The sequence below is a fragment of the Octodon degus genome, unplaced genomic scaffold (assembly GCF_000260255.1).
Source record: "Octodon degus isolate 3935 unplaced genomic scaffold, OctDeg1.0 scaffold00020, whole genome shotgun sequence".
Classification (NCBI taxonomy): domain Eukaryota; kingdom Metazoa; phylum Chordata; class Mammalia; order Rodentia; family Octodontidae; genus Octodon; species Octodon degus.
The window spans coordinates 7,724,544-7,747,898 of NW_004524596.1; the positions used below are offsets into that span (position 1 = coordinate 7,724,544).

Genomic DNA, 23,355 nt, shown 5'->3' on the forward strand with positions numbered 1-23,355 from the left:
CAAATAAACAAAAAAAAAAAAAAAGAAAGAAAGAAAGAAAGAAAAGAAAAGAAAAAATCTTCACGGGTAGGGCAAGGAAACTTCTGGCTTATAACCAGAGCCCTGCAACATTCTACTTTTGCAACTCTTCCAGGAGGAGTGGTTCTTGAGAAACCAAAGAGATACACCTTCAGGGAGAGTACAGCATGGCCCCTGTAGCACACTACAAGCATACCTGGTGACCTGGTTAGTCTTCGTTAACACTTAGAAAGCAAGAATGTACAAGAACATCTTCTGTGTCCCTGTCTCTTCACAACTTCAAAATGTGAAGCCATGTCTCTGTATGTCCACTCTTTACCCTTTATCTACAACTAAATTTTAGAAATTTTATAGGAAAAATTAAGCATACCTAACTTTAATGCCAGCTACTCTGCAGGCTGAGGCAGAAGGGTTGCAAGTTGAAGGCCAGCTTGGGCAATAGAGCAAAACCCTGTCTCAAAATAAAAAGGACTGGGGATGTATGTAGCTCAGCAATAGAGGCCTCTCTGCTTCAATCGCTGTATTGCGCAGGCTATCAGTTTCCTTGCCCTACCTGTGGAGATCTTTTCTTTTTTTTTTGTTTTTTGAAAGGGGTCTCACTATGCAGTTGAGGCTGACCTTGAACTCACTATGTAGCCCAGGCTGGCTTTGAACTCTTGCCTCAGCCTCCTGAGTGTGTGGATTACAGGCATGTGCCACCACACCTAGTTTGCCCGTGGACATTCTGATGCAAGGTAAACCCCAGGAATTTCAAAATATCCCAAGTGTTTCTGACGGACAGGCCACGCTTTCAGTGACATTCTAGTAGATTACCATCCCAAAATTTAGAGTCTCCTTATCCTCTTGTTTTCTTCAGTGTTGGGGGGTCAATGACTTTCTAGTACTTCAGTCCAGTAAGTGTTCAAGACTCGAGACACATTGCCCTCAGTCGTGAGGCCTTCACTCTTCCTTTTCACCTGGTCTGCATTCCAGCCTCATTGTGCTTAGGCTTCCTTTCCTTCCCCACTTCCATTGTTTTCCGTTTCCCACCTTTACCTCTGTACCACCCAACAGGCCATCTAAGCTGCCCAGGAGATAACCGTGTTCTCCAGAATGTCACGCACACCAGCGTCAACAGCTGCATTATTCCTAAAGATCCCACACCGGAAATAACCTAATGCCTAGCAACTGCTGGATGGATAAACAAATGTGCTGTTGCATGCAATGTAATAAAAAGAAATAGAGTACCGATACCTGATACAACACTCATGAACGTCAGAGACGCTTCAAGTGAAGCGATGACTGTGACTGCGTATAAAAGAAATGTCTAGAATAGGAAAATCATTGACAGACAACAGATGGTGGTTACCAGGGGATTGGGCAGGAAGTGAATAACTATTGATAAAAACATTCCAGGGGGGCCAGAGAGATAGCTCAGTGGCGTAAGTGCCTGCCTGGCAAGCACAAGGTCTGGAGTTTAACCCCTGGTATCAAAAAAAAAAACAAAAACAAAAAACAAACAAACAAAAAAACCCAATACAACACTCTAAAGCTAGATTATGGTGATGATTTCATCACTCTACAGATACTAAACATGTTATACCTTAAAAGGATAAATTTTGTGGTGTGTGAATTGTATACTTAAAAAGTTGTTATAATAAATAACTATTATCTAGAGGGAACTGTCTACAGTAGACAATGGAAAGGCCAAGTAGCCATGACATGCTTGTGATTGTGTGAAGTGAATCTATCTGGCTAGCGATGTAAGCACATTTATTATAGTCATCTGACATGAAAATATTTAACTTACATGATTTTCCTTAAATTTTTTAAAGCAGCTTCAGAAGTGTATAAGATAAGCTTTATATTTCCAAATGGAGATACATATGGTAAGCATATATTTCAATTATTTTTCTTATGTAGAAAATTAAACAGCTTAACCATGAAAAGCAAGTCTGTCTCCTTTTATCAAACTACTATTCAGATATAAGTTTGCTTAAATTAAGCAATGTCGAACTCCAAATTGAGGAACACATTTTAAATCCAAACTCCAATGTTAAGTGTAGACCACACGCCTTGATAACCTGCAGGATCTCTCTCTGTTTCTGGCCTTTGGGTCTTCATGTCCTAGATCCATAGATCTCTTTATCTGTGGTCTCATTGGTTTCAGTGCTAGGGAACCAAAACAAACAGGGTACAGTTAGGAACTGGCCCAGACATAAATATTACCTAGTCAAATACGGTTCCCATTTAAAGTAGTTATGTTTCTGTCTTGTTTAGATGGTGACTGTACAAGAACATCTTCTGGCAGTTATGAGAGAAACGGAATAGGTATTCATACCACTCCTAATGGGATTGTCTACACAGGAAACTGGAAAGACGACAAGGTATTATGCTTTTGGTTTTTGTTTCCTTTTGCCGTCAAGCTGGGAATGGGCACCAGGGCCTCTTGAGTTATCCGCATGTGCTGTATCACTGAGCAACACACCCAGCCCTGTTGTTTTATTGTTTTGTTTTGTTTTTGGTATCAGAAATCAAACTCAGGACCTCATGCTTGCCCAGCAGGTACTGTGCCACAGAGGTAAATCCCCAGCCCCCTTAGTGTTACCTTTGATACAGCAGATAAATAATCCCTTGGGTTAAATGTCTTAAGCATTTCAACATTAATAAAAGTAATGAGTAGACTATACTGAGTAGACGATAACAAATGATATTTGACATGTTAGTATATACATAATATTAAACTCATGAAGAGAGCTAGTGATCATCATTATTGTGTGTCATCTCCTATTCATTAAGTGGAGATAAACTCATTCATAATATTCCCATTTAAGTCTTCAGAATCTCCTTATGAGATAGGTGCTATTAATATTCCTACTTTATAAATGAGGGAAATCAGGCTAAGGATTCTTGCCTAATAAGTGAGGAAACAAAAAAGTATAACCAAGCCTATTTGAATCTGGATTTACCGTCTATTTTTTGTTTGCTTTTGCTTAGCTGTATGTGTGTGTGCAGGGTTTCTATTTCTGTTTCTGTTTTCAAAGTATTAGGAACTGAGCCCAGGTTCCTTTGTCCTGAGGTATATCCCCAATCCATGGCTATTATTTTTTAATTTTGTTTTTGTCTTTTTGAGATAGGGTCTCACTATCAGTTCAGGCTGGCCTTGAGCTCACTTTGTAGCCGGGCTTGGTCTCAAACTCACAACAACCCTCCTGCCTCAGCCTCCCGGTACAGGGATTACAGGTGTGCACCACTATGCCTGGCTTTTTTTTTTTTTTTTTTTAAGCCAAGGTCATACAAGTTCACTCATAGCCCAGGCTATGCTCAAACTTGTGATCTTCCTGCCTCTACCTCCCAAAGAGCTGGGATTACAGGTGAGTGCTACCATGCTAGATTTAAATTTAAATTCTTTTTTTTTTTTTTTTTTTTTGCAGAACCAGGGATTGAACTCAGGCCCTTGCGCTTGCTAGGCAAGCGTTTATTCCACTGAGCTATCTCCCCAGCCCCTAAATTTAAATTCTTAGTTAATATTCTGTACTGTTTTCTGAACTCACTGAATTGGTTGCCCTTTGAGATTTGATTCACTGAAGGCTTCACGGAAATCCCTGTGATCATCATTGTGGAACCCCGCAGATCACAGATGGAGAACATTTAACTGAACGACTTCACACATAGACACAGGGGAAGGACAACAAGTTTGTCAAAATACTGACACAAAGTAGACTAAGTAAAATGAACATGGTGGCATATACCTGTAAACCCAGGACTTGGAAGCTGAGGTAAGAAGATTGCCCTGAGTTTGAGGCCAGCCTGGGTTATATAGAGAGACCCTGTCTCTAAAAAACCCAGAGCCAGCTGGGCATGGCAGTACACCCTCGTAATCCCAGTGCTTGGGAGGCTGAGGTAGGAGGATAGTTGCAAGTTCAAGACCAGCCTGGGCTACAAAGTGAGCTCAAGGCCAGCCTGAACTGCATAGTGAAACCCTGTCTCAAAAGGACAAGAAATAAAGCAAAACAAAACAAAAACCAAAGTTAACTAAACAATAACTAAGCTAAATAGACATATATTTAAATATAAATTTATATGTATTATAAATAACTAAGTTAAATATATATAATACATATATATTTAAAAGTTCTGGGGAAACTGAAATTTAAATTCTGAGTGCATTTCCTTTGTTGCAAACAGATGAATGGTTTTGGAAAACTTGAGCATTTTTCAGGAGCAGTGTATGAAGGACAATTTAAGGACAATATGTTTCATGGATTGGGAACTTACACTTTCCCAACTGGGGCAAAATACACTGGAAATTTCAATGAAAATAGGTAAGCGTAAATTTTTTTTCTAAAAATCACTATAGTTCTAAAATGTTTTCAGCTATAGTTTCTTGAATACTATATTATATTAATTTAGTCTTTTTGAGACAGGGTTTCATTATGTAGTTCAGGCTGTGCTTGAACTCATTTTGTAGCCCAGGCTAGCCTTGATTGGCCTCAATCCTCTTGTCTCAGCCTCCCAAGTATTGGGATTAAAGGCCTACACTTTACCACACCCAGAATAAATATTGTATTTATTTAATTCTAAATGTTTTTGTAATATATGTAGTTGCTAAGCGTTGTTGAGTTATTTTAGGTGATAGGAAGTGTTGTCAAGCAGGGTATGACCACCACAGCCTCCCAAAGAGTATCACTCGCAGTGAATCCATTAGGCTTTTCATATCTCCTCTCTAACTTTCTGTTACTGTAGAACTTTTTTTTTTCCATAATTTTATTGAGAAACAAATAGCAATGAGACAGTTTCAAACCAAATTGATAGGACAGTTTCAATAATTAACACATTGCATACATTCTTCCTAGTGGTTATTTGCTGTACAAGATGCGGACTTGATATCTTATTTACAAACACCATTAGAACAAATACTGTAGAACTTTTTGTAGTAGGCTTAAAGATAGAAAATTTATTGTAATCGTTGTGAAAATTTAGGTCAAAAATCATTTTCATGTGAAATATCGTGATATACTTTCAAGAAACAGCCTTGGGGGTAATTTCATAACTGCTTTTTTCATTTTGATTTGACTTGTATGTGTGTTTTTCCTAGGCTAAGTTTTAAAATGTAAGCAAAATTAGTCAAATTTCAGACGGTAGAAATATACCTATTCTTGTCCTTTCTGAGCATGTGCATGAAGGAAAAACAAAAGTGAAACTCAAGTACAGCTTCATAAGCTTAACCTTTACATTAAATTCCCCCGTGCCATCCAGAGGTTCACCTTTATTTACAGATACCCCATTCTTTCTTATAGAATTGATAAGGCAACCTAATTTTTAGTCAACCTGAATACATTCTGAGGGGGATGAAAATGTGTTCAGCTATTTTGACTCCAAGTTTGTAATAGTAACACACAAACTGTTCCTGTTAATATTAATAAAGGCAGGATTCAGAGTTATTATTCCTGTTTATGTGAGTACATTTTCACATCCAGAGAGCTTAAGAAAGCATCAGCACGCTGCCTCTGACCTCAGACATAATCAACGATCAAGACACTTGTGTTGAATAAATTAATGAGCCAATATAAACTTCATTTTTAGCTGTTGTGGTTTAAGCATGAAGTTACTCGAATTATATGATCCTAAAATCTTGGACATCAAAACTTACATAATGAGAATGTGTGTTTGGAGTACTCTGTTTTTTTTCATAGGATATAAAAGCAGGATTCTGGGCTTTAAATCAAAATTTGAAAGTGGAAAGCTATAATCCTTCAGACATAGTGTGTGCTACCTAAACAATCGCCTATCAATTCTTACGCTTGATTAATGAGCAAACCCCTTTTTCATGTTGCAGGGTGGAAGGGGAAGGGGAGTATACCGACACCCAAGGACTGCAGTGGAGCGGTAACTTTCACTTTACAGCTGCTCCAGGCCTCAGACTGAAGCTCTACATGTAGATGCTCTAAATTAAAGTTTAAATGGGGTAATTGAAGTTGTAAATTCTAAGTAGAGCAACCAACTCTGTCATCTAAAATAACTTCACACACTGCCTCTATAAGTTTTCCAATAAAACCATCGCTCATGTATGTCTTTTTGAATTTTGTTTTTATTACTGTGTAGTTTAAAATAAATTATGTGATTCAATTCAGAGTTTACTCATTTTAATAAATCCAGTACAGCAAGTCAGGCGCTCCAATCCTAGGACTCTGGAGGCTGAGGCAGGAGGATTGTGAGTTCAATACCAGTGTGGGCTAGAGTGAAATCCTGTCTCAATAAACTTCAGTTAAGTACACACATCCATGTAGCACACCTCTCCAGATGTTGGCAAAAGCCAATTGTCATCCACACACCTGGATTTTATAATCTTTTGTTTTCTAGTTTATGTTTTCATGTTTATTTTGGAAGAAAAGATTTGCGCTGAGTTCCCTTTTATAAATGCAAATACTTGGCCCTCAATGAATTTTTTTATTGCTGTGGCAACAATAAATTGAAATCAACCTTAAAAAGTTTACCTCTTCGGGGCTGGGGAGATGGCTCAGTAGAATAAGTGCTTCCCAGGTGCAAGGGCCTGAGTTCAATCCCCGGTTTCACAGAAAAAAGTTTACATCTTCAATACATTATCGCTGATGAAGAGGAAAATGTGCCGAGTCTCCCTCAAGCTCACTCCCCTTGCTTGACTGAAGTCTTAGGCCCGCTGATTAGTAAACCTCATTTCCCTGTGTGCCTAGCCCCGTGTAAATCACTATTCTACTCTTTGAGTTGAACTGTTTCAGATACCATGCCCTATTTGTGGAATCCTACACCCATTGTCCTTAGCACACTGTCTTCAAGGTTCACCCATGTTGTCACACATTTCCCAGAATTCCTTTTTTAAGGCTGAATAATATATTTTTTAAAAAATCTGTTGCTAGGGCCAGAGAGATGGCTCAGTGGAATAAGCGCTTCCCTGGCAAGCGCAAGGGCCTGAGTTCAATCCCTGGTTCTGAAAAAAAAAAAAAAAAAAAAAAGAAAAAAAAAATCTGTTGCTGAACACATAGGTCATTTGCATGTTAGCTTCTGTGTACAGGGCTGTAATGAGCATAGAAGATGGTAATGTCTCTTCAAGACCCTAATTTCAATATTTTTGGATGAATATCCATAAGTAGGATTGCTGAATCATAGAATAAGTAGTTCAACTTTTAATCTCTTAAGGAATTGCCATGCTGTTTTCTTTTTCTTTTGTTTTTTGTTTTGTATTCTCATCCACAGTAAGCAAGAGCTTCAGTTGCTCCATATCTTCATCAGCACTTATATTTTGTTTTTTATTTTATTTTATTTTATTTTCATTTATGTGTGTGTGTGTGTGTGTGTGTGTGTGGCCAGCTCAGCCCACCAGGGGGCGGGGCTGGCTGGCATGTGGTGCTGGGGGATTGAACCGCGGTCCCTGTGCTTTGCTAAGCTTGTTCTAAGTAGGTGCTTTAGACCACTGAGCCATCTCACCAGCCCCTATATTTTGTTTTTGTTTATAACTCCCCTGATAATTAGGTGGTATCACATTGTGGTTTTGATATCCATTTTCCTGATGATTAATGACGAGCATTTTTTATTCACATACCTATTGGCCATTTGTACTTCTTTGGGGAAATACTGATTTAATGTCTTAACCCATTTTTAAATTGGGTTCTTGATTTTTTTACACTTGAGTTATTAAAAATCCTTTATGTATTTTGCAGATAATCTCCTACCAGATACGTGGCTCGAAGATATTCTCCCATTTCTTGGGTTGCCTTTTCAATACATTGATTGCCTTGCTGTGGAGATTGTAGTTTGAAATAATCCCATTTGTGCATTTTTTTGTTTTATTACCTGTGATTTTTGTGTCATATCTATGTAGGTAATCACTGCTAAGTCCAGTGTTGAGAAGATTTTCCATCCTGTCTCAAACAGCACATTAAAGGAGCCATACGCCAGTCTGTGGGTGGGGCCTAGGGGTACAGTGCTTGCCTCCCATGGGAGAGGCCTTGTGTTCACTCCCCCCAGCACTGCAGAGTGAATACATGAATGAAATGTTTTAAAAAGTTCATATCATGTGGATTTATCCCCTGGATAAAATGATTGGTCAGCATATAAAATGAATTAATATCGTTGCCCGTAGTGACAGAATAAAGGATAAAAATCATATGATTGTATCAGTAGATGTAGAAAAAGCCCAGTTGACAGAATTCAGCACATTTGTGATAAAAATACTCAATAAAAGAAGAAAAAGTTATATACACTGTATTTTGTTTTTTTAGTTAAGACAATGTCTCACTATGTAGTCCAGTCTGGTCTTGAACTCACTATGTAGTCCAGGCTAGCCTCAAACTCACTGTGATCCTTCTGCCTCAGCCTTCTGAGTGCTAGGATCACAGGCATACACCACCATACCGGTTTTAATAAATCAAGAATAAAAGTTAATGTAACACAGTCAAGATTGTTTATTAAAAGAGTCACAGCTTACATGATATATAACAATGAAAAATAATATTTTCACTCTAAACCTAGACTCTAGGACACACTTCCTTGCTACCTGTGTCTTTAAAAAATATCTTTTTTTTTTTTTTTTTTTTGGTAGTACTAGAGTTGAACCCAGAACCTTCACACTGAGCTGCATCCCCAGCCCTTTTTATTTGTATTTTTTTAAAGTTTCTTGAGCAGAACTCAAACCAGCCATCCTCCTGTCTCTGCCTCCCAAGGGCCAGGATTACAGATATATGCCACATGCCTAGCGGAAAAGTATAGCTACTGTATTTGTTGAAAGACACTCCTGTTGGGTAAGATAGTACATATTTGACAGAACTCAAGACCAAATTAGAAAAAAATCATTACAAAGCTTACAATATTGATAAAATTCTAATTTTCAGAACATTTAAAGATATCTTCCAACTCAGTCATAAAAAATGACAGCCCGGAGCTGGAGGTATGGATCATGTAGATCAGCAGCAGAGTGCTTGTTTGGCACTCCAAAACCACAGAAACAGAGGGAAGAGAGGTAGGGAAGAAGGGAGGGAAGGAGGAGGAGGAGGGGAGGGAGGGAGTGAGGCAGCTAAATGACAATGTAGGTAAAGCCAGCAGATGGAGGGGAACGGTGAAGGGAAAGAAAGGAACCAACATGGAACCGCTTCCCTTGATGAATGTAATCATTATGTACTACAAACATAAACTAATAAAAACAAAAACACCAAAAATAGGCAAATTATATTTCTCTCCATAGAAGATACACAAATAGCCAGTAAGTAAACAAAAAGTGCTCATTATCATTACCTTTTGGGGAAATGCAAGTCAAACCCACAGTGAGATACTACTTCATAACCCAGAGGATGACTGAGTTCTAAAAAAGAACAAAACAGACAATAGCAAAGATTGGCAAAGAGGTGGAGAAACTACAACCCTTAAACATTTCCGATGAGAAATGTAAATGGCGCAACCGTGGTAGAAACAGTTCCTCAGAAAGTTAGTCCCGTGTGACTCGGCTCCTAGCTATATTACTCATTGTTATGGTTCCAGTGTTGGTGTCTGTCCAGAATTCATGCTGAAGCCTAATGACCTAGTCCACATTGTGTCGGTAGTGTGAATGGGGCCTTTGGCAGGTGATTAGGTCATGAAGGGGGGCAGGGCTTCTTACATTGTGTGAGGGGCTTGTTTGCTCCTTCTGCCAAGTCAGGATTCAGCAGGAAGGCGCCATGTTTGAAGACGAGAGCAAGCCCTCACCAGATGTTGAACCTGCTGGCATCTTGATGTTGGACTTCTCTGCCTGCAGAGCTGTGACCAATACATTTCTGTTGTTTATGAATTAGCCAGTCTAAGCTATTTTATTATTAAAGCCCAAACTGACTAAGGCATTCATAGTAGCCCCCAGTGGAGGGAAGAATAATGAGCTATGATGGAAATGTTCTAAAATTAGGTAGTGGCAATATTTGCATAATCTTATAAACATACTGAAAAACACTGAATTGTTTACTTCAAAAGGGCAGACTTAATTTATGGTATGTGATTTAGAACTTTTTTTTTTTTTCAAGTAGATGTGGGAGTCATTACTTATTCTATGCCCCATCTTTTAGATAAAGTAATTTTAAAAGTATTAGAACAAATGCATTGAATTATAACTATGTGACCCATAAATGTACAAATAACAAAATGAAATAATTTGAAATGAAAACAAAAATTGTATGTTAGCTACATTATAAAAACTTCATTAAAGATCTGAGTGTTTTTGCTGAAACTCTATTCAAAACTAAAAGAAAAGTAGTGTGTGTGATAGAAATTTCTGTATCTTTGTTTTTCGAACTCTTATAAATATTTATATTCTGTGATGTGATTGGCAAAAATTATATTATGCTGCAATACAAATTGTATTAAAATGTCTTTTAAAATGTTAAAAATGATACTTTGTCAGTTTCTCATAATAAATTTGTATTTTATTTTAAAAGATTCAAGTGTTTGAAGATAGAGTTTTAAAAGTTGGACTTTTTTATTTATGGCTTATGGCAATATAATTTCAAGTTAAATATTATTATCACTATTATATTGGGATTTATAAGGAGATAGATACCAGACAAGATAGAGCGAGAGACTATTTCCAGAGATCAGAACATAATGCAAATTCAAAACTTTTGGAAAATATAGAAAGGAGTCTATATTAGTACAAATTCAATTTTCCTCTGTATTTTTCTTCAAATTATTTTAAATGGCAAGAGATATACTTTACTCTTAAGATTGCTAAATTATTTTTGCTAAATTATTTTCTTTTCAATGTGTGTTTTTATTTTTCTAAGACATCAAAATCATTCTTGTTAAACATAGTTCTTCCTTTTTACTCCTTGAAACTAGACACAGTTCAGTTACTTGATTAGTTGATGCTAGAATTTGACCTGGAGCTTATATAATTAGCGGAGACAGCGGAGACACTAGTTTTCCTCATTTAAAAGCCTGTTAGGATATGCCAGTCTCGTTTCGGGGGAAGCCAAACCTCTTTACTGCTTCTTTTTATAACCTTTAAGTTGCTCTGAAATCCAGATAAGCCTTGATCTGAGGATGGTATAACCACAGCAAGCAACATGGGGTAAGTGTGTCCTTCTGTATGCTTTAAGTGACACTGAAAGGAAAATATTTTTATCAGAGAAGAAAATTGATTCAACATTATCATAAAGCATGCTAATTTCAATTCAACATATGCTAATGATTGTTTAAGGCAGTAATAAAATATATAACTTTACTTAAAAGTTACAACAATTTGTGAAGCATTCATTTCTTTATTTTTATATTATGCATTAATCTACCTTTGCAGGTTGGCAGCTAGTGAAATATTTAGGGAATATTTGAAGTTGCTCTAAATATTTACATATTCAATTGCAACTGAGTTAAGTTTGAGAGCGGTCTTAAAAAAAAAAAAATAATGGAATTCTTGGTTTGAAGGCTGCCTAAATCCAACATGTCTGTGGCTCTTGGGATTGAGAATAATTAAAGAATCAGGAAAGGTGAAGAATGGATTTATGCCCTTGTGACAAAGAAAAAGGAGAGAATATTCTGTCTCTTTTCTGAGTATTTTATTTTTAAAAAATGCTATTTATTTACACAGTAGCATATTTTTGTGAAACCTAATTCTAAATACTTCATGAGGTTCTAGGGGCATTGCATTTTATGCAAAAACTTTCCGTTCTTAAGAAAGAAGAGGATTTTGTCACAGTTTGTGCTGGAATTATGACTTTGTACGTACTGAAATAGTACATTCTGAATGGGGAGAAATTTGTCATTGTCTCACCCTTTTGTCTTTTTTAATCACTTCCTTCAAAATCACTCTTGCAAATAATACAGCCTTTTCACTGAGGGCTACTTCTGAAGGGTTCAACATAAAGGATCAGCAATTCATACCAGAGGAAAAAAGGTTTTTTGAGACACTTATCTTAAGCAGTGCCCACAGATTTAATTAGTGTCTACATTTTTGTTGCTACCATGGGCCTGAGGATTGAGCAACTCAGAGGCTTTTAAAAGGAAGGTCATAATATTGCTAACTTTTGACACAAATATAAACGATGTATTTTGAAGTTAAAGTTAAAAGTGCCATGCACAAATATTACAAGCACTTCTTGATTTCATTTAAGACAGAACTGATGAAACTGTATTCTCTTTAATCTGCCTCCTTCCTTCCTTTTGTGTGTACAAAGTGGCACACGCTTCTTGAAACTGTTCAATCCCTTCTGTCCTCTTCTTGTTCTCTCTCTCTCTCTCTCTCTCTCTCTCTCTCTCTCTCTCTCTCTCTCTTTCTCTCTCTTCCTTCCTCTTTTTTTTCTTCCTTCCTCTTTAATGGCAACAGTTCCTAACCTTTTAGAGGAGTCCAGAAAAATAAAAGGAAAAATCACACAAATTTTTTGCAAATAATTTCAGGAAATTTGCAGTTGGCCTGAAATCTAATTCATAGACACCCCCACCCCAAGGTTAAGAACATGTGACTATGATTTTAGGACTAGAGTATAAGTTATTCAGTATTCTTCATAGTTCCTGGTTTTGTACATATAATGTAAGAATCTTTATAAGTTAATAGTTCTTGCTGATCCTCTTGGACAGGTTTGAAATACTTACTGCCCCCCCCCCCCCAGTTTGCATCAGAGAAGCACAGTTTAACCAGTAAGTATCACAGTAGTGCTGTTGGTCTCCAAGGACTTGATTAATCACACACACCTCTTGAGAGTCCCAGGAACCACCCTTGCTGTCACAGAAGAAAAAAAAAATCCTCATTATTTTATCTATAGGGCACTTTCCATGCCCCAAATAAGAGAAATTAGGCAAATGATACATTGTTAAATATTACACAGGATACTCATCTAGTCGGTAGGCTGATGATTTAGCTTTGTTTGTTCCTCCCTTGTTGATAAAAAGATGTTAGTAGCTATTGAGACCTATTTAGAGCTTTCTAAACTGATCAGAAAAATAAAAGGAGAATGTAGCAGCTGATCAGATGCTCAAATTTATCCATTTCAGAACGTCTCTAGAGCTTATTCCCTGAGAACACCGAGAGTAGCTGTCTCGGGTTTGTCCCTGGGATCTACTTATCTCAAAGCTATTTGAGGGTACTATTGCTTTATTTGGGTCTGTGTCAGCCCTTTTCTCTCTTCCTCGGGCTATGCTGGCATGATTTTTGTTAGCAACGAAGAGGCAAATCTTAAAAGATTCTTATGGTCCCTAAAAAGCCTCCTCTTCAACGTGCCTGGGATTTCTTACGGGGTGGGGAGGTGGGAGGTGCAGCATAAAGGAATAAGCTGTGAGACCCGGGAGCCTCACCGTGTAAGATACCCCATACCTGCTATTTACCCTGCCAACCCGGCAAAAGATAAAAAAAATTCTTTAGGGGTGGGGCAGTTGGCAGTGCTGAGATTCGTTTCAGTACTCTCTCCATCTCCTAGTGAGGCAGAAACACAAGGGAACAAGAGGCAAGTGTCCCCCTGGGGCCCCAATGCAAGCCCTGCGACCCATTTAAAGTGTGGACTGTGTTCTTTTCCGCTCCTTGCTCCTTTCGTTGCATCCCAAACCGTCTTACCAAGCTCACAAAACAGCAGTCTCATTAAAGCCAGCCTAGCTTCAGCATAACATGTCTAAGAATAAACTAGAAGAACAAATAAAACTTCTGGGGTTCACCACGGAGGAGCGGAGGGCAGGCAAACTCCCAGGCCCTGAGCTTGTTCTTCTCCGCGGCTACTGCACGCCGCATGCCCCTGCCTCAGCTCTCCGAAGCCGCAGCGGGGGAGTAGTCCTTATCCTCCCTTATGCAAGGCAGGGTGCTTGCACAGGCCGAGGGTGGCTGGCGGGGGAGAGCACACCTTCCTGGGACCAGCCGGCCACCCTTCCTCCAGGCCGAGATATTTGCACCGAAAAAGAAATCAATACCCTTTGAAGTTATGCCCAGCGCAAAGGAAAAATTTCAGAGGGTAGCGCATCTTGTCCTGCTTCTGCTGGTTTTTTTTTTTTTTTTTTTAACGCACCAGCCTGATTCTATTTTTCCTATCACTGATGCTCCCACGCCTCTCCTGGAGAGAGCCCCCTACCCCAATAAAGCTCTGCCAGCGTGCCCACCTGTGTCCTCACTTCCACTGCCCTGGGCCTGGAAACCCCACGCTCGGTGTCACTCCTGGCACAGTTCGCCGCTGCATCACCGCTTGACACCTACGGAGAGTATAACGCTAAGACACTGTGGAGGCTGTAGACCAAGTAAATTCATTACGGCAGTCTATTCAGCCTCTCAGTTTCCCAGTTCAAATAAAGCTTAATTAAAAACATTCCCTCATCTGAATCTGAGAATTACAATGCAACACTTTTGCTTAGGCAAAGCGTTCGTAGAACTCACACAGCAACGCGGTAATCTTGGAAACGTGGCTTCTGTCTGCAATCTTTTCTTTCTTTCTTTTTTTTTTTTTTTTTTTTTGTGGAACCGGGAATTGAACTCAGGCCCTTGCGCCTGCGAGGGAAGCGTTTATTCCACTGAGCCATCTCCCCAGCCCCAGATCTTTTCTTTCTAATACCCCCCTTTCTGGCCACCATCCTCCTCAACCCTAACTCTAAATGCCCCCACCACACCCAGGTCCAAATAATTACTTTTCAAATTCAGGTCATCTTACATTTGGGAGGTTATCAAAGACATCTACTCACAGAGGCCGTTGCCTCACCCTAGATGTGATCTTGATACCTTCCCCTTCAGTGGCTTCCAGGGGCTCTCTGTTCTCCCTACTGTGCTGCAGGCCCCCATGTGCCTCCTCTCTAGAATAACTTCTTCTCTACCCTCTGGAGCTCTAGGGGCCCTAGATCCACCTATGTACATCTTGTACTATGTTCTGTTACTGATCCCATTTTTACCATTTTCTGCAAAGTCCTGCTTAAATCCTGTCTTCAGAAAACCCTCTGCTATCCGCTAACTTTCTCAAATATTGTCTCCTTCATGAAACTTTCTCTTCTGGAAGTTGAGGTACTTTCTATGTTTCTTAATGGATCCACAATCCATCCTGTGTTACAGTTACTTGTGTAATTTATCTTTCCTATTAGATTGCATATTTTATTGCAGCACCTAACACATTATCTTTTACACGGCCTGTGCTTAATAAACAGTTGCTGAATTCAAATGAACTCTGTTCTTCCTATAATCCACAAAAACCTGAAAACTTAGTGTTAGCCACACTTACCTTCTTTCCCCAAGAAAGTGGCCTTGCTTTCTAAGTTCCTGGATGAACAGCTCAAAAGAGTAGATGGTATATATGGGTGACGCAAGGGGAAAAGTGTCTAGACTGGGGCTGAAGGGCACACTAGAGGCTTTGGAAGCGTGAGAAAATTGTTGTTAATAAATAAAAAGCACACAGAGACTCCAAAGAGATGTGGAAAATTTTCCCAGTATTAAAAGTTTTTCTGGTCTCTGGATAACTTCCTAGAGGGCCAGTGTATCATTGAGGATTGAATTCATTTGTATATGATGAAAACAAGAGCAAAAACAAAACAAGAGTGACATCACACAAGTTATAGGTGTGTTCATTTTTCTTTTATAGTAAAAGAAGCCCCCAGAGTTGAGCGGTGCACGCTGCTAGATCAGTGCCTATGCATGGGGGACCAGCGTTCTCGGCTTGTTCTTCATTCCTCTGTAGTAGAACACTTCTTGGTCCAGGAAGGTTGACACCCTCCCCTCATGCCACTGCAGTTAGCCAGCAGGCAGCTGGAAAGGAAAAAGAAAAAGGTGTATTCTCTCTTTTAAGGAGGCTTTTCAGAAGTCATCCCCAATGCTAGTACTCAAACCACTGGATCAGAAATCTGCTGCTATGGTTCTAACTCTGTAAGGGAGAGGGAGAGGGTCTTTTAGCAGGTTACTAGAGGAAAAGGAGATGGACCCGGGTGGCAACTACCAGTTATCTGACAGACCCAGGGTCAGGCTTTATACTGCCTTCTGTAGTCTTTTTGGACCAAGTACAGAATTAGGCACAAAAACAATAATTTAAGAAAATGTCAGTAAAATTAAAGTAGAGGAGAAAGAGAAGCAACCAAGCTGGGAATAAGCATATTTCCATCTAAACTACAGGACAGGACCCCTAGCAAAGGTGCTTAAGTACGCCTTTGCTTCCCTGCCCCTGCCCCTGTGCCTCCCTCACCTCTCGTATCCACACTGAGGGGTGTTTTTTTATCACAAGACAAATCACGTAGATCAGGAAAAGGAGGTCCAGAAAGATTCATAAAATTGGCTAAACTACCCCAGAAGTTTCAAAGAATGAAAAATACACGAAGCCTACAGCTGGCTTGGGATCTGCTGTACTGACAACAAATGCAGTATACATCAAAGAATGTTCACCAGATAATTTGTACTTAATTTTGACCGCAGGGCACCTCAATTCACCCCTACAGAAAAAACGTATTATAAACCCATTTCACTTGTCTGGCGAAAGAGGTGATTTTACTTAATATGGTATATGTGGGAAAAAAACTCTTCACAGATGGGTGCTTTTAGATATTTTAGGGTTAGATAACGGCTTTGAACTCTTCTGACTGAGCAGAGCCTCCTAAGCCTTGTTGAAGTATTTTCGCTATGTTAAGAATTTATTTTTATTACTCACCCAAAGATAAAAATGCTGAAATTGTTGTGTCTACTGGAAATGAAGTAACTTAAAGATTAAAAGATTGAGAGAAATGAGGACTTCAGCTTTTTGACTTTATGTAGTCCTGCAAAATTAGAAAATTTCAACAACAACCAGTTGCATATATAATACTCTTTAATGACAGTTATGTGGAGGAAAGGGTGACATAAAATGCAAGATGATGGTCATTTTCAATGACATTTTATTTTTACAGAACTTCTAGAGAAATTAAAAGGAAGACTTCAGAAAATATGATGTGATGTCTCCGAGTGGAGACAGGGCAGGAGGTAAGTGAAATTGCAGAGAACTTGTTTCTAGAGAAAATGAGAGCTTAGTTATTATAAGTGGCCTGGAAAATTTTTGTCGACTTCTTCATTTCAAAGCCATCAAGTGTGCAAATTAGGGATTTCTTTAGACAAGCATTAGGGCTAATGGTCACCTTATAAACTAGGTGTCTGACATCGGCATCTTACATCAGATTTCTACTGCTGTATGAATGCTTTTGCACAATATTGAGACCAGAAAGAACTATGTTTTAATTGAGTTCTATTTTGAATGTCTTTGGAGATCACAAAAAGCAAGCAAACTTTAAGAAGGGCATTTATTGTCCTTGAGCTAATATGTACCAAATCTCTACTTTGTGTGTTGGGTCTTTTCATATAATAACTACATAAGGTGGGTAGCTACTACGGTTCATTTTACAGCTGGAGAGCCAAACTTATGACTAGTGAACTTTCCCCAAATCACAAAACCAAAGTAGCAGAAATGATGTAATCCCAGTTGCTAGTGAGGCAGAGGCAGGAGGATCACAAGTTCAAGGCTAGCCTTAGCAGGACCTTGTCTCAAAATGAAATGCAAAAGGGCTGGGGTTGTAGCTTAGTGGTAGAGTGCTCGCCTCACATGCCCAAGGTCCTGGGACTGAACAAAAAGCAAAGAAAAGAAAAGAGAAGAAAAAAAATGCAGCAGAGCTGGGAGGACTTATAGCTAATTATCTGATACACTTAAGAAAAAAGTACTATAGTTCAAAACATACTTTTAGAATTTTAAGAATAAAAAGTGCTTATTGCAAAACAAACAAATGTGCAAATTCCAGAAATGTATAAATAAAATCCTCCCTCTAACCCCATTTTTCTTTCTAAACTAACTACTGCTGGGATTTTGTGAAGGCTCCTTCCATAACTTCCTCTTTTTCTGGGGTAGTTTCTACTCTATCATATTTCCTGCCCATTTTTTTTTTTAAAGAAGAGGTTAACTTTACTATCTATCTTCACAAGAGCAAACATTACCTTTAAATGATAATTAAAACTCTCATTCAGTGAATATCAGGTATCTTACTGTAGAGGTTCAAAGAACTCACTCTATTTCCTAAGGACTCATAATTTAGTGCAGTGGTTCGCAATTTCTTTCTTTTTTTTTTTTAAGTTGGAGACGGGGTTGAGAAAGGGTCTTTCTTTGTAGTTCAGGCTGGCTTTGAACTCACTGTCCAGGCTGGTTTCAAATGTGTGGCACTCTTATTGCCTCAGCCTCCCGAGTGCTGGGGTTATAGGTGTGTGCTAACATGCCCAGCTCCCAGTTTATTTTTAAGAGAGTAATTAGGGACTCTTGAGAAACTGATGTGAGCTCTGAATCCTTTTTCCACAAGAAAACGTACCTACATAAAGTTTTGGATTCATAGCTGCCTTGAGTGTGTAGGGGCTTCTAATCTTATAAAAATTGATAATTGACAGAAACATTAACATACAGATGTGGAGAGATGCTAAAGGCAGCACAGAAAAATGGAGCTTAACTGCACTTGGACAGGTCAGGACATAAAGAGAGAGAGATGCAAAGGATCTCGGAGGGCTGGTGAGATAGCTCAGCGGACTAAGCGCCTCCTTAGGCAAGTGCAGAGACCAGGGTTCGATCCCAGGCACCACATGCTGTGCCAACCCCCACCCGCAGGCACACTGAGCCGGCCGCAGAATCCGGGCATGGTGGTGCACACCTGCAATCCCAGCGCTCGGGAGGCGGAGTCTGGCAGGTTAGAACGCGGGAACTTGAGGTGCCACTGAAGGAGGCTTTTGATTGCGGGGACTTTGGTAGGAAGGTTAAAATCTTTAGTGAACATATCACGAAATAAATGTTCATAGGAATGGTCATTTGGAGTTTGAATAAGATGTAAAAAAGAGACAAGTTGGCTTGGTTCAGAATTAGGGGGATCACTGGCTAAATAATATGTTTTTTTTTGGTTTGGTTTCGTTTTTGCGGTACGTGGGTTGAACTCGGGACCTTGTACTTGCCAGGCAGGTGCTTATGCTGCTGAGCTATCTCCCCGGCCCAGTAATATGTTTTTTGTTTTTGTTTTTGTTTTTCCCGGGAACCGGGGATTGAACTCAGATCACTGCGCTTGCCAGGGAAGTGCTTATTCCTCTGAGCCATCTCCCCAGCCCCAGTAATATGTTTTTAAGGAGGATGTATTGCCCAAATCAAAAGGAATTGATAGGAAGGCCATGGCTTTTACAAAACAGAAATTGGGACAATAGAGCACTGAGGCTGTATATAAAAGGGCTATGTGTAAAACTCAGGATTCAGGCAGCGCATCGTGTGGTGAGCCTGATGCAAAATCAAGTCAGTGTCAGTCCCTTGGGATGGGTCGCTCCCTCCCGCCTTCGCTGTCCCTGCCCCACCTGCCGCCCAGGTCCTCCGTCCTCTGCTGACTTCTGGGGGCTCCCAGTGACTGTCTGAGTTCCGGTGGACCTTCCACATGTCACAGGCAGGAAGGAGACAGAGGGGACAGTGCATTGGACTCCCCGCATTTCCACACCGAGCACGTGCTGCTTTTATAATTGTTTTTGTCTTTGAGGCTTTAAAACAAGCCTTACAAATAATGACCTAGCTCGTTCCCTTATATTTGGCTGTACTTAACCTCGCAAACCTAACTGAAACATGAATCATATGAGTGTCACCCCTTATTCCTTGTGAGTGCTTTCATAAAGTCTCAGAGGTGTTTCACTTGATAAGTATTTATTATATATTAAAAATTAAAAATTTTAGGTTTGGCATGACGGTGAATTCTCATCACTTGGGAGGCTGAGGCAGGCAAGTGGCCATGAGTTTGAGGCCAGCCTAAGTTACACAGTGAGTGTAAGACCAGCCTGAATCACAGAGCTACAGTCTGTCTCAAATAAACATAATAATAAACAAATAAACAGATAAAAATTTTTAAGAGTTATAAAGGAATTTATCAGGCAGAAATTTGAAAGTACATACTCAAGGAAATTAGTGTGTTGGCCGTTCAGAGAGAGAAATGCACTACAGCTTGTAGCTGGGAGTGTGTGTGTGTGTGTGTGTGTGTGTGTGTGTGTGTTTATGTGTCTGTTTGGTGGTAGAAATCAGTGGAATTTCTAGGAAGTTCCATCTTGGTCTTGGTTTAGAGGCAAAGGATGGACCATCCACGGAAAGAGAACAGCCCGTTTCACAGGTGAAAGGCAGGAACCCTGTCAATTATTTTTTAGATGGGAAACCTAAGATGTTTTGCCTCAAAGCAGTCTTTGAACACTCCATATGTTCCTTTATTTTAAGAGCAAGCTTCTGCCCTTTACTTTATCGGGGAAGCTAATCCATGGACTTAAAGTGTCTTGAAGGCATTTGGAGGATGGTGAGCCTAAAAGAAAAGAAGCATGAACAACCCAGCGAATACTGATACAGATAATCCCGGGAACTTTGTGTCCTGGAATTGCAGTCTCAGCAGTACAGTTTTTCAGCTACTGCCGTCCTGGTCTCCCTTCTATTTTCATTTCTTCTAGCCTACCTGTCCCCCTTGATCTCTTATTCTTAACATGTGCAGAAGGGTTAGGGGTCTGTTGTCTTAAAAATGCTGAGGAGAGGAATTAATGCTGCCCAGCCAGGGAGTAAAAGCCTCATCCTAACTGACCTGAGAAAGTCAAAGGAAGATGGCTGTTGTTCCACAAAAAGAAGACTCACTTTATAACTATGTTAAATTAACAGGGGCTGAACATTAAAATGAGAATACTAGTGAAGGGTAGCTCAGAAAGTTGTAGAAGTTAGACAAAATTAGGCACCATTTGGTGTAAGCCTTTTATTTTCAATAATAACCTTTATTTGTCCAGAGGTTTTTACCCAAGTAGAGTTTAAGAGCATGTAAACTCGTCCTTATTTGGCCAAAGAAATCTAGCGTTCCCCTATTTTAACTCATAACAATGCTGAAGGAATACACTAAGTAAAGATACTGGTGTTTTTGTGACAATTGGACCATTACTTTTTTTAATGTAGGACTAAGCACTTGGATCTCTTGGATCTGACCCCTGTGTTGTAGATATGATGACCTTACGAGGATCCACATCCAGATAATATACATGTATACATTTAGCTTTTACCGTACAGGTAACAAAGGTTAGCTGGAGTATTTATATTGTCACTGTTATTCTACAGGCACAACTATGCAAGCAGCCAAGTTTTTAATTGAAGGGTCCTTGAAATTCCATTAACAGGCTGGGCACAGAGGCACTTGTCTGTAAATCCTGCACTTGGGAGGCCGAGGCAGGAGGATCATTGAGAGTTTCAGGTCAGCCTGAGCTCCTTAGTGAGTCCAAGGCCAGCCTAAATTATATAGTTAAGACCTTGCCTCAAAACAAAACAAACAACAAAAAATTAAGCAAAAAAGTCCATTAACATAGCATAAGGACAATGTATGAAGAGTGGTTGAAAGACCTATTTTGAAAGACTCATGGGCAGTGAGAATCAAATTTTCACTTAGATGCTATAAAGACTTCGAACAGAAAACTGCACTTATTGCTTAAGTGATTTTGTGCATCTGGTATAGCTTATAATTTCTTTCAAATACAAAGAAGCACTTGATCTTTGCCAGAAGGTAATGCTCTGAGAGGTTTTTAGTCTGTATATTTGGATAGTGAGCTCACAAAATTACAATTTAGAGGCTGAGGCTATAGCCCAGTGGCATAAGCACCTTCCTGGCAAGCACCAGAATTCATTTGGACTCTGGATACCTCCCCCCAGTTCACAATTTAAGTACAATAACAAGGCTTTTTCCAGTTTACCCTTTTCCAACTCATTGGTTAACAAACAATGGTTTTCTTGCTATTTACTATAAACAAATAAATGTCTGTGTTGTTTCCTTCCGAAAAAGAAATCATTAAGCATACACATACCTTGAAATTAGATTAAATTCAAATTTGTGTTGAGTGACTATTGCAAAAGGTCCTCAGACTTTTCCCATGTCAGAGGAGTGTGCAAAAATGATACAAGTATATTTATCTTTCAATCTCAAGTTAGCTTTACACTCCTCTGTAAACTAGCTGAACATTAAAAACATATGAAAAGGTTTTAAATGGATGAAAATTTGAGTAAAATTGCTGCTCCAAGGAGATGCTTCATGTTTATCCTGCGGCCTCGAGCCTAGAAGCCCAGCATGATAACACAATGCTAAGTGACATCAACCAGACACAGAGAGACCTTCCAGCATGATCCCGCTTAGATGTGGAATCCAAACACTCAAACTCATAAAAGTAGAGAATAGGATAGTCGTTCCTGGAAGTGGAGGGTGGGGGAGGGCGGGGGAAGAGCTGGGATGGAGTGACAGCCAAACGCTACCAGTTTTAGCTAAACAGAGGAATAAGTTTTTGAGATATTATGCAGCAGGTGACTATCACATAATACAGTGTATATTTCTTAAATGTTAAGAGTAAGTTTCAGATGTTCTCATCAAAAAAGGATGAGTACCTAAGTGACGGATATGTCAGCATGATTCAATCACTCCTTCTTGTATACCTCTAGCATAATTTATCTCATTGTATCCCATAAATATATGCAATTATAATTTGCCAATCAAAACTAGAAAGAATTTTTAAAAGACCAGTTAATGGCTATGAAGAAATAGAATAGTCCCTCCCTGGATTAGTGGAGTCCCCAGTGTTGTGTGAGGGACAGATATGGAAACTATTGCCTATGATTCTCTCCAAGGTAGAGATGCTAATAATGCAGCATATTATGCAGTAGAAGAGGGACTGACCATAACCAGGGCAATCAGGTGCTTAGGGAAGGGTCTATAGGGTGTTCAGGGTCTCACTACTAGATCAGACTCACAGTGATCTTCCTGTTTACGGCCTCCTGAGTGCTGAGATTACACGTGGGCACCACCACACCCAGTCTCAATTGCCATCTCAGTGTACCCGGGGGCAGGGCCTGCATAGCAGGCCCGGGGATCGAACCCCTGGCCCCTGTGTCTGCTTGTGGGTGCTTTAATCCTCTGAGCTATTTGGCCAGCCCTGTTGAATTGAACTTTGGAGGATGAGAAATAGTTGTGTAAGGAAAGCTGTGTGTGAGGGACAGAGGGTAGGAGGAACTGAGGTACAGAGGCAGAGTGCGCCCTGCGAAAGGAACAAACTGTGATCATCTACAATCCGCAACAACACTACTGACTACTACACAGTTTTACCTGAAATTCTATGAAAGAGAGACTGACAAGTTCATTCATTAACTGCTATATGTAATAAATTCATATCAACTAATGTCTAACTGGCCACAAGGATATGTGGGGAGCGCCCCACCCTGTAGCCTTTCCAACGTTCAGGTTAGAAGAGAGTGACCTCGGAGGACATGGTAAATAGCGATTTGCTGGCCTTGTGAGCTGGGGTTAGTGTGCTGGCGCTCCTGAGATTTACAATTAAGGTCCCACAGACAGAGTAGGACCACCCAGCATTTGCTCAGATTGTCCTTCCACATTCAACATTTCAGTGAA

At 39.6% G+C, this 23,355-nt stretch overlaps 2 protein-coding genes across 5 annotated transcripts in view; both read left to right on the plus strand.

Moving 5' to 3' along the window:
* Morn2 (MORN repeat containing 2) overlaps positions 1-6,093 on the plus strand; it is a 7,926-nt gene extending 1,833 nt beyond the window's left edge. Inside the window, exons 1-5 of one of the 4 annotated variants that reach the window (XM_023711245.1) lie at positions 741-752; positions 1,833-1,886; positions 2,278-2,384; positions 4,186-4,322; positions 5,837-6,092. In XM_023711245.1, the coding sequence (XP_023567013.1) occupies positions 746-752; positions 1,833-1,886; positions 2,278-2,384; positions 4,186-4,322; positions 5,837-5,939 (408 nt within the window). In that variant the 5' untranslated portion in view covers positions 741-745 and the 3' untranslated portion in view covers positions 5,940-6,092. Of the gene's footprint in view, positions 1-740; positions 753-898; positions 1,224-1,832; positions 1,887-2,277; positions 2,385-4,185; positions 4,323-5,836 lie in introns of those variants that run through there. The other 3 variants (XM_023711244.1, XM_004627633.2, XM_023711246.1) reach the window with 3 other exon arrangements.
* A 10,754-nt stretch (positions 6,094-16,847) lies between these two features.
* The window catches only part of Arhgef33 (Rho guanine nucleotide exchange factor 33), a 92,090-nt gene continuing 85,582 nt past the window's right edge, over positions 16,848-23,355 (plus strand). The window contains exon 1 of the mRNA XM_012513920.2: positions 16,848-16,885. The gene's annotated coding sequence lies outside the window, so the exon portion shown is untranslated. The remainder of the gene's footprint in view (positions 16,886-23,355) is intronic.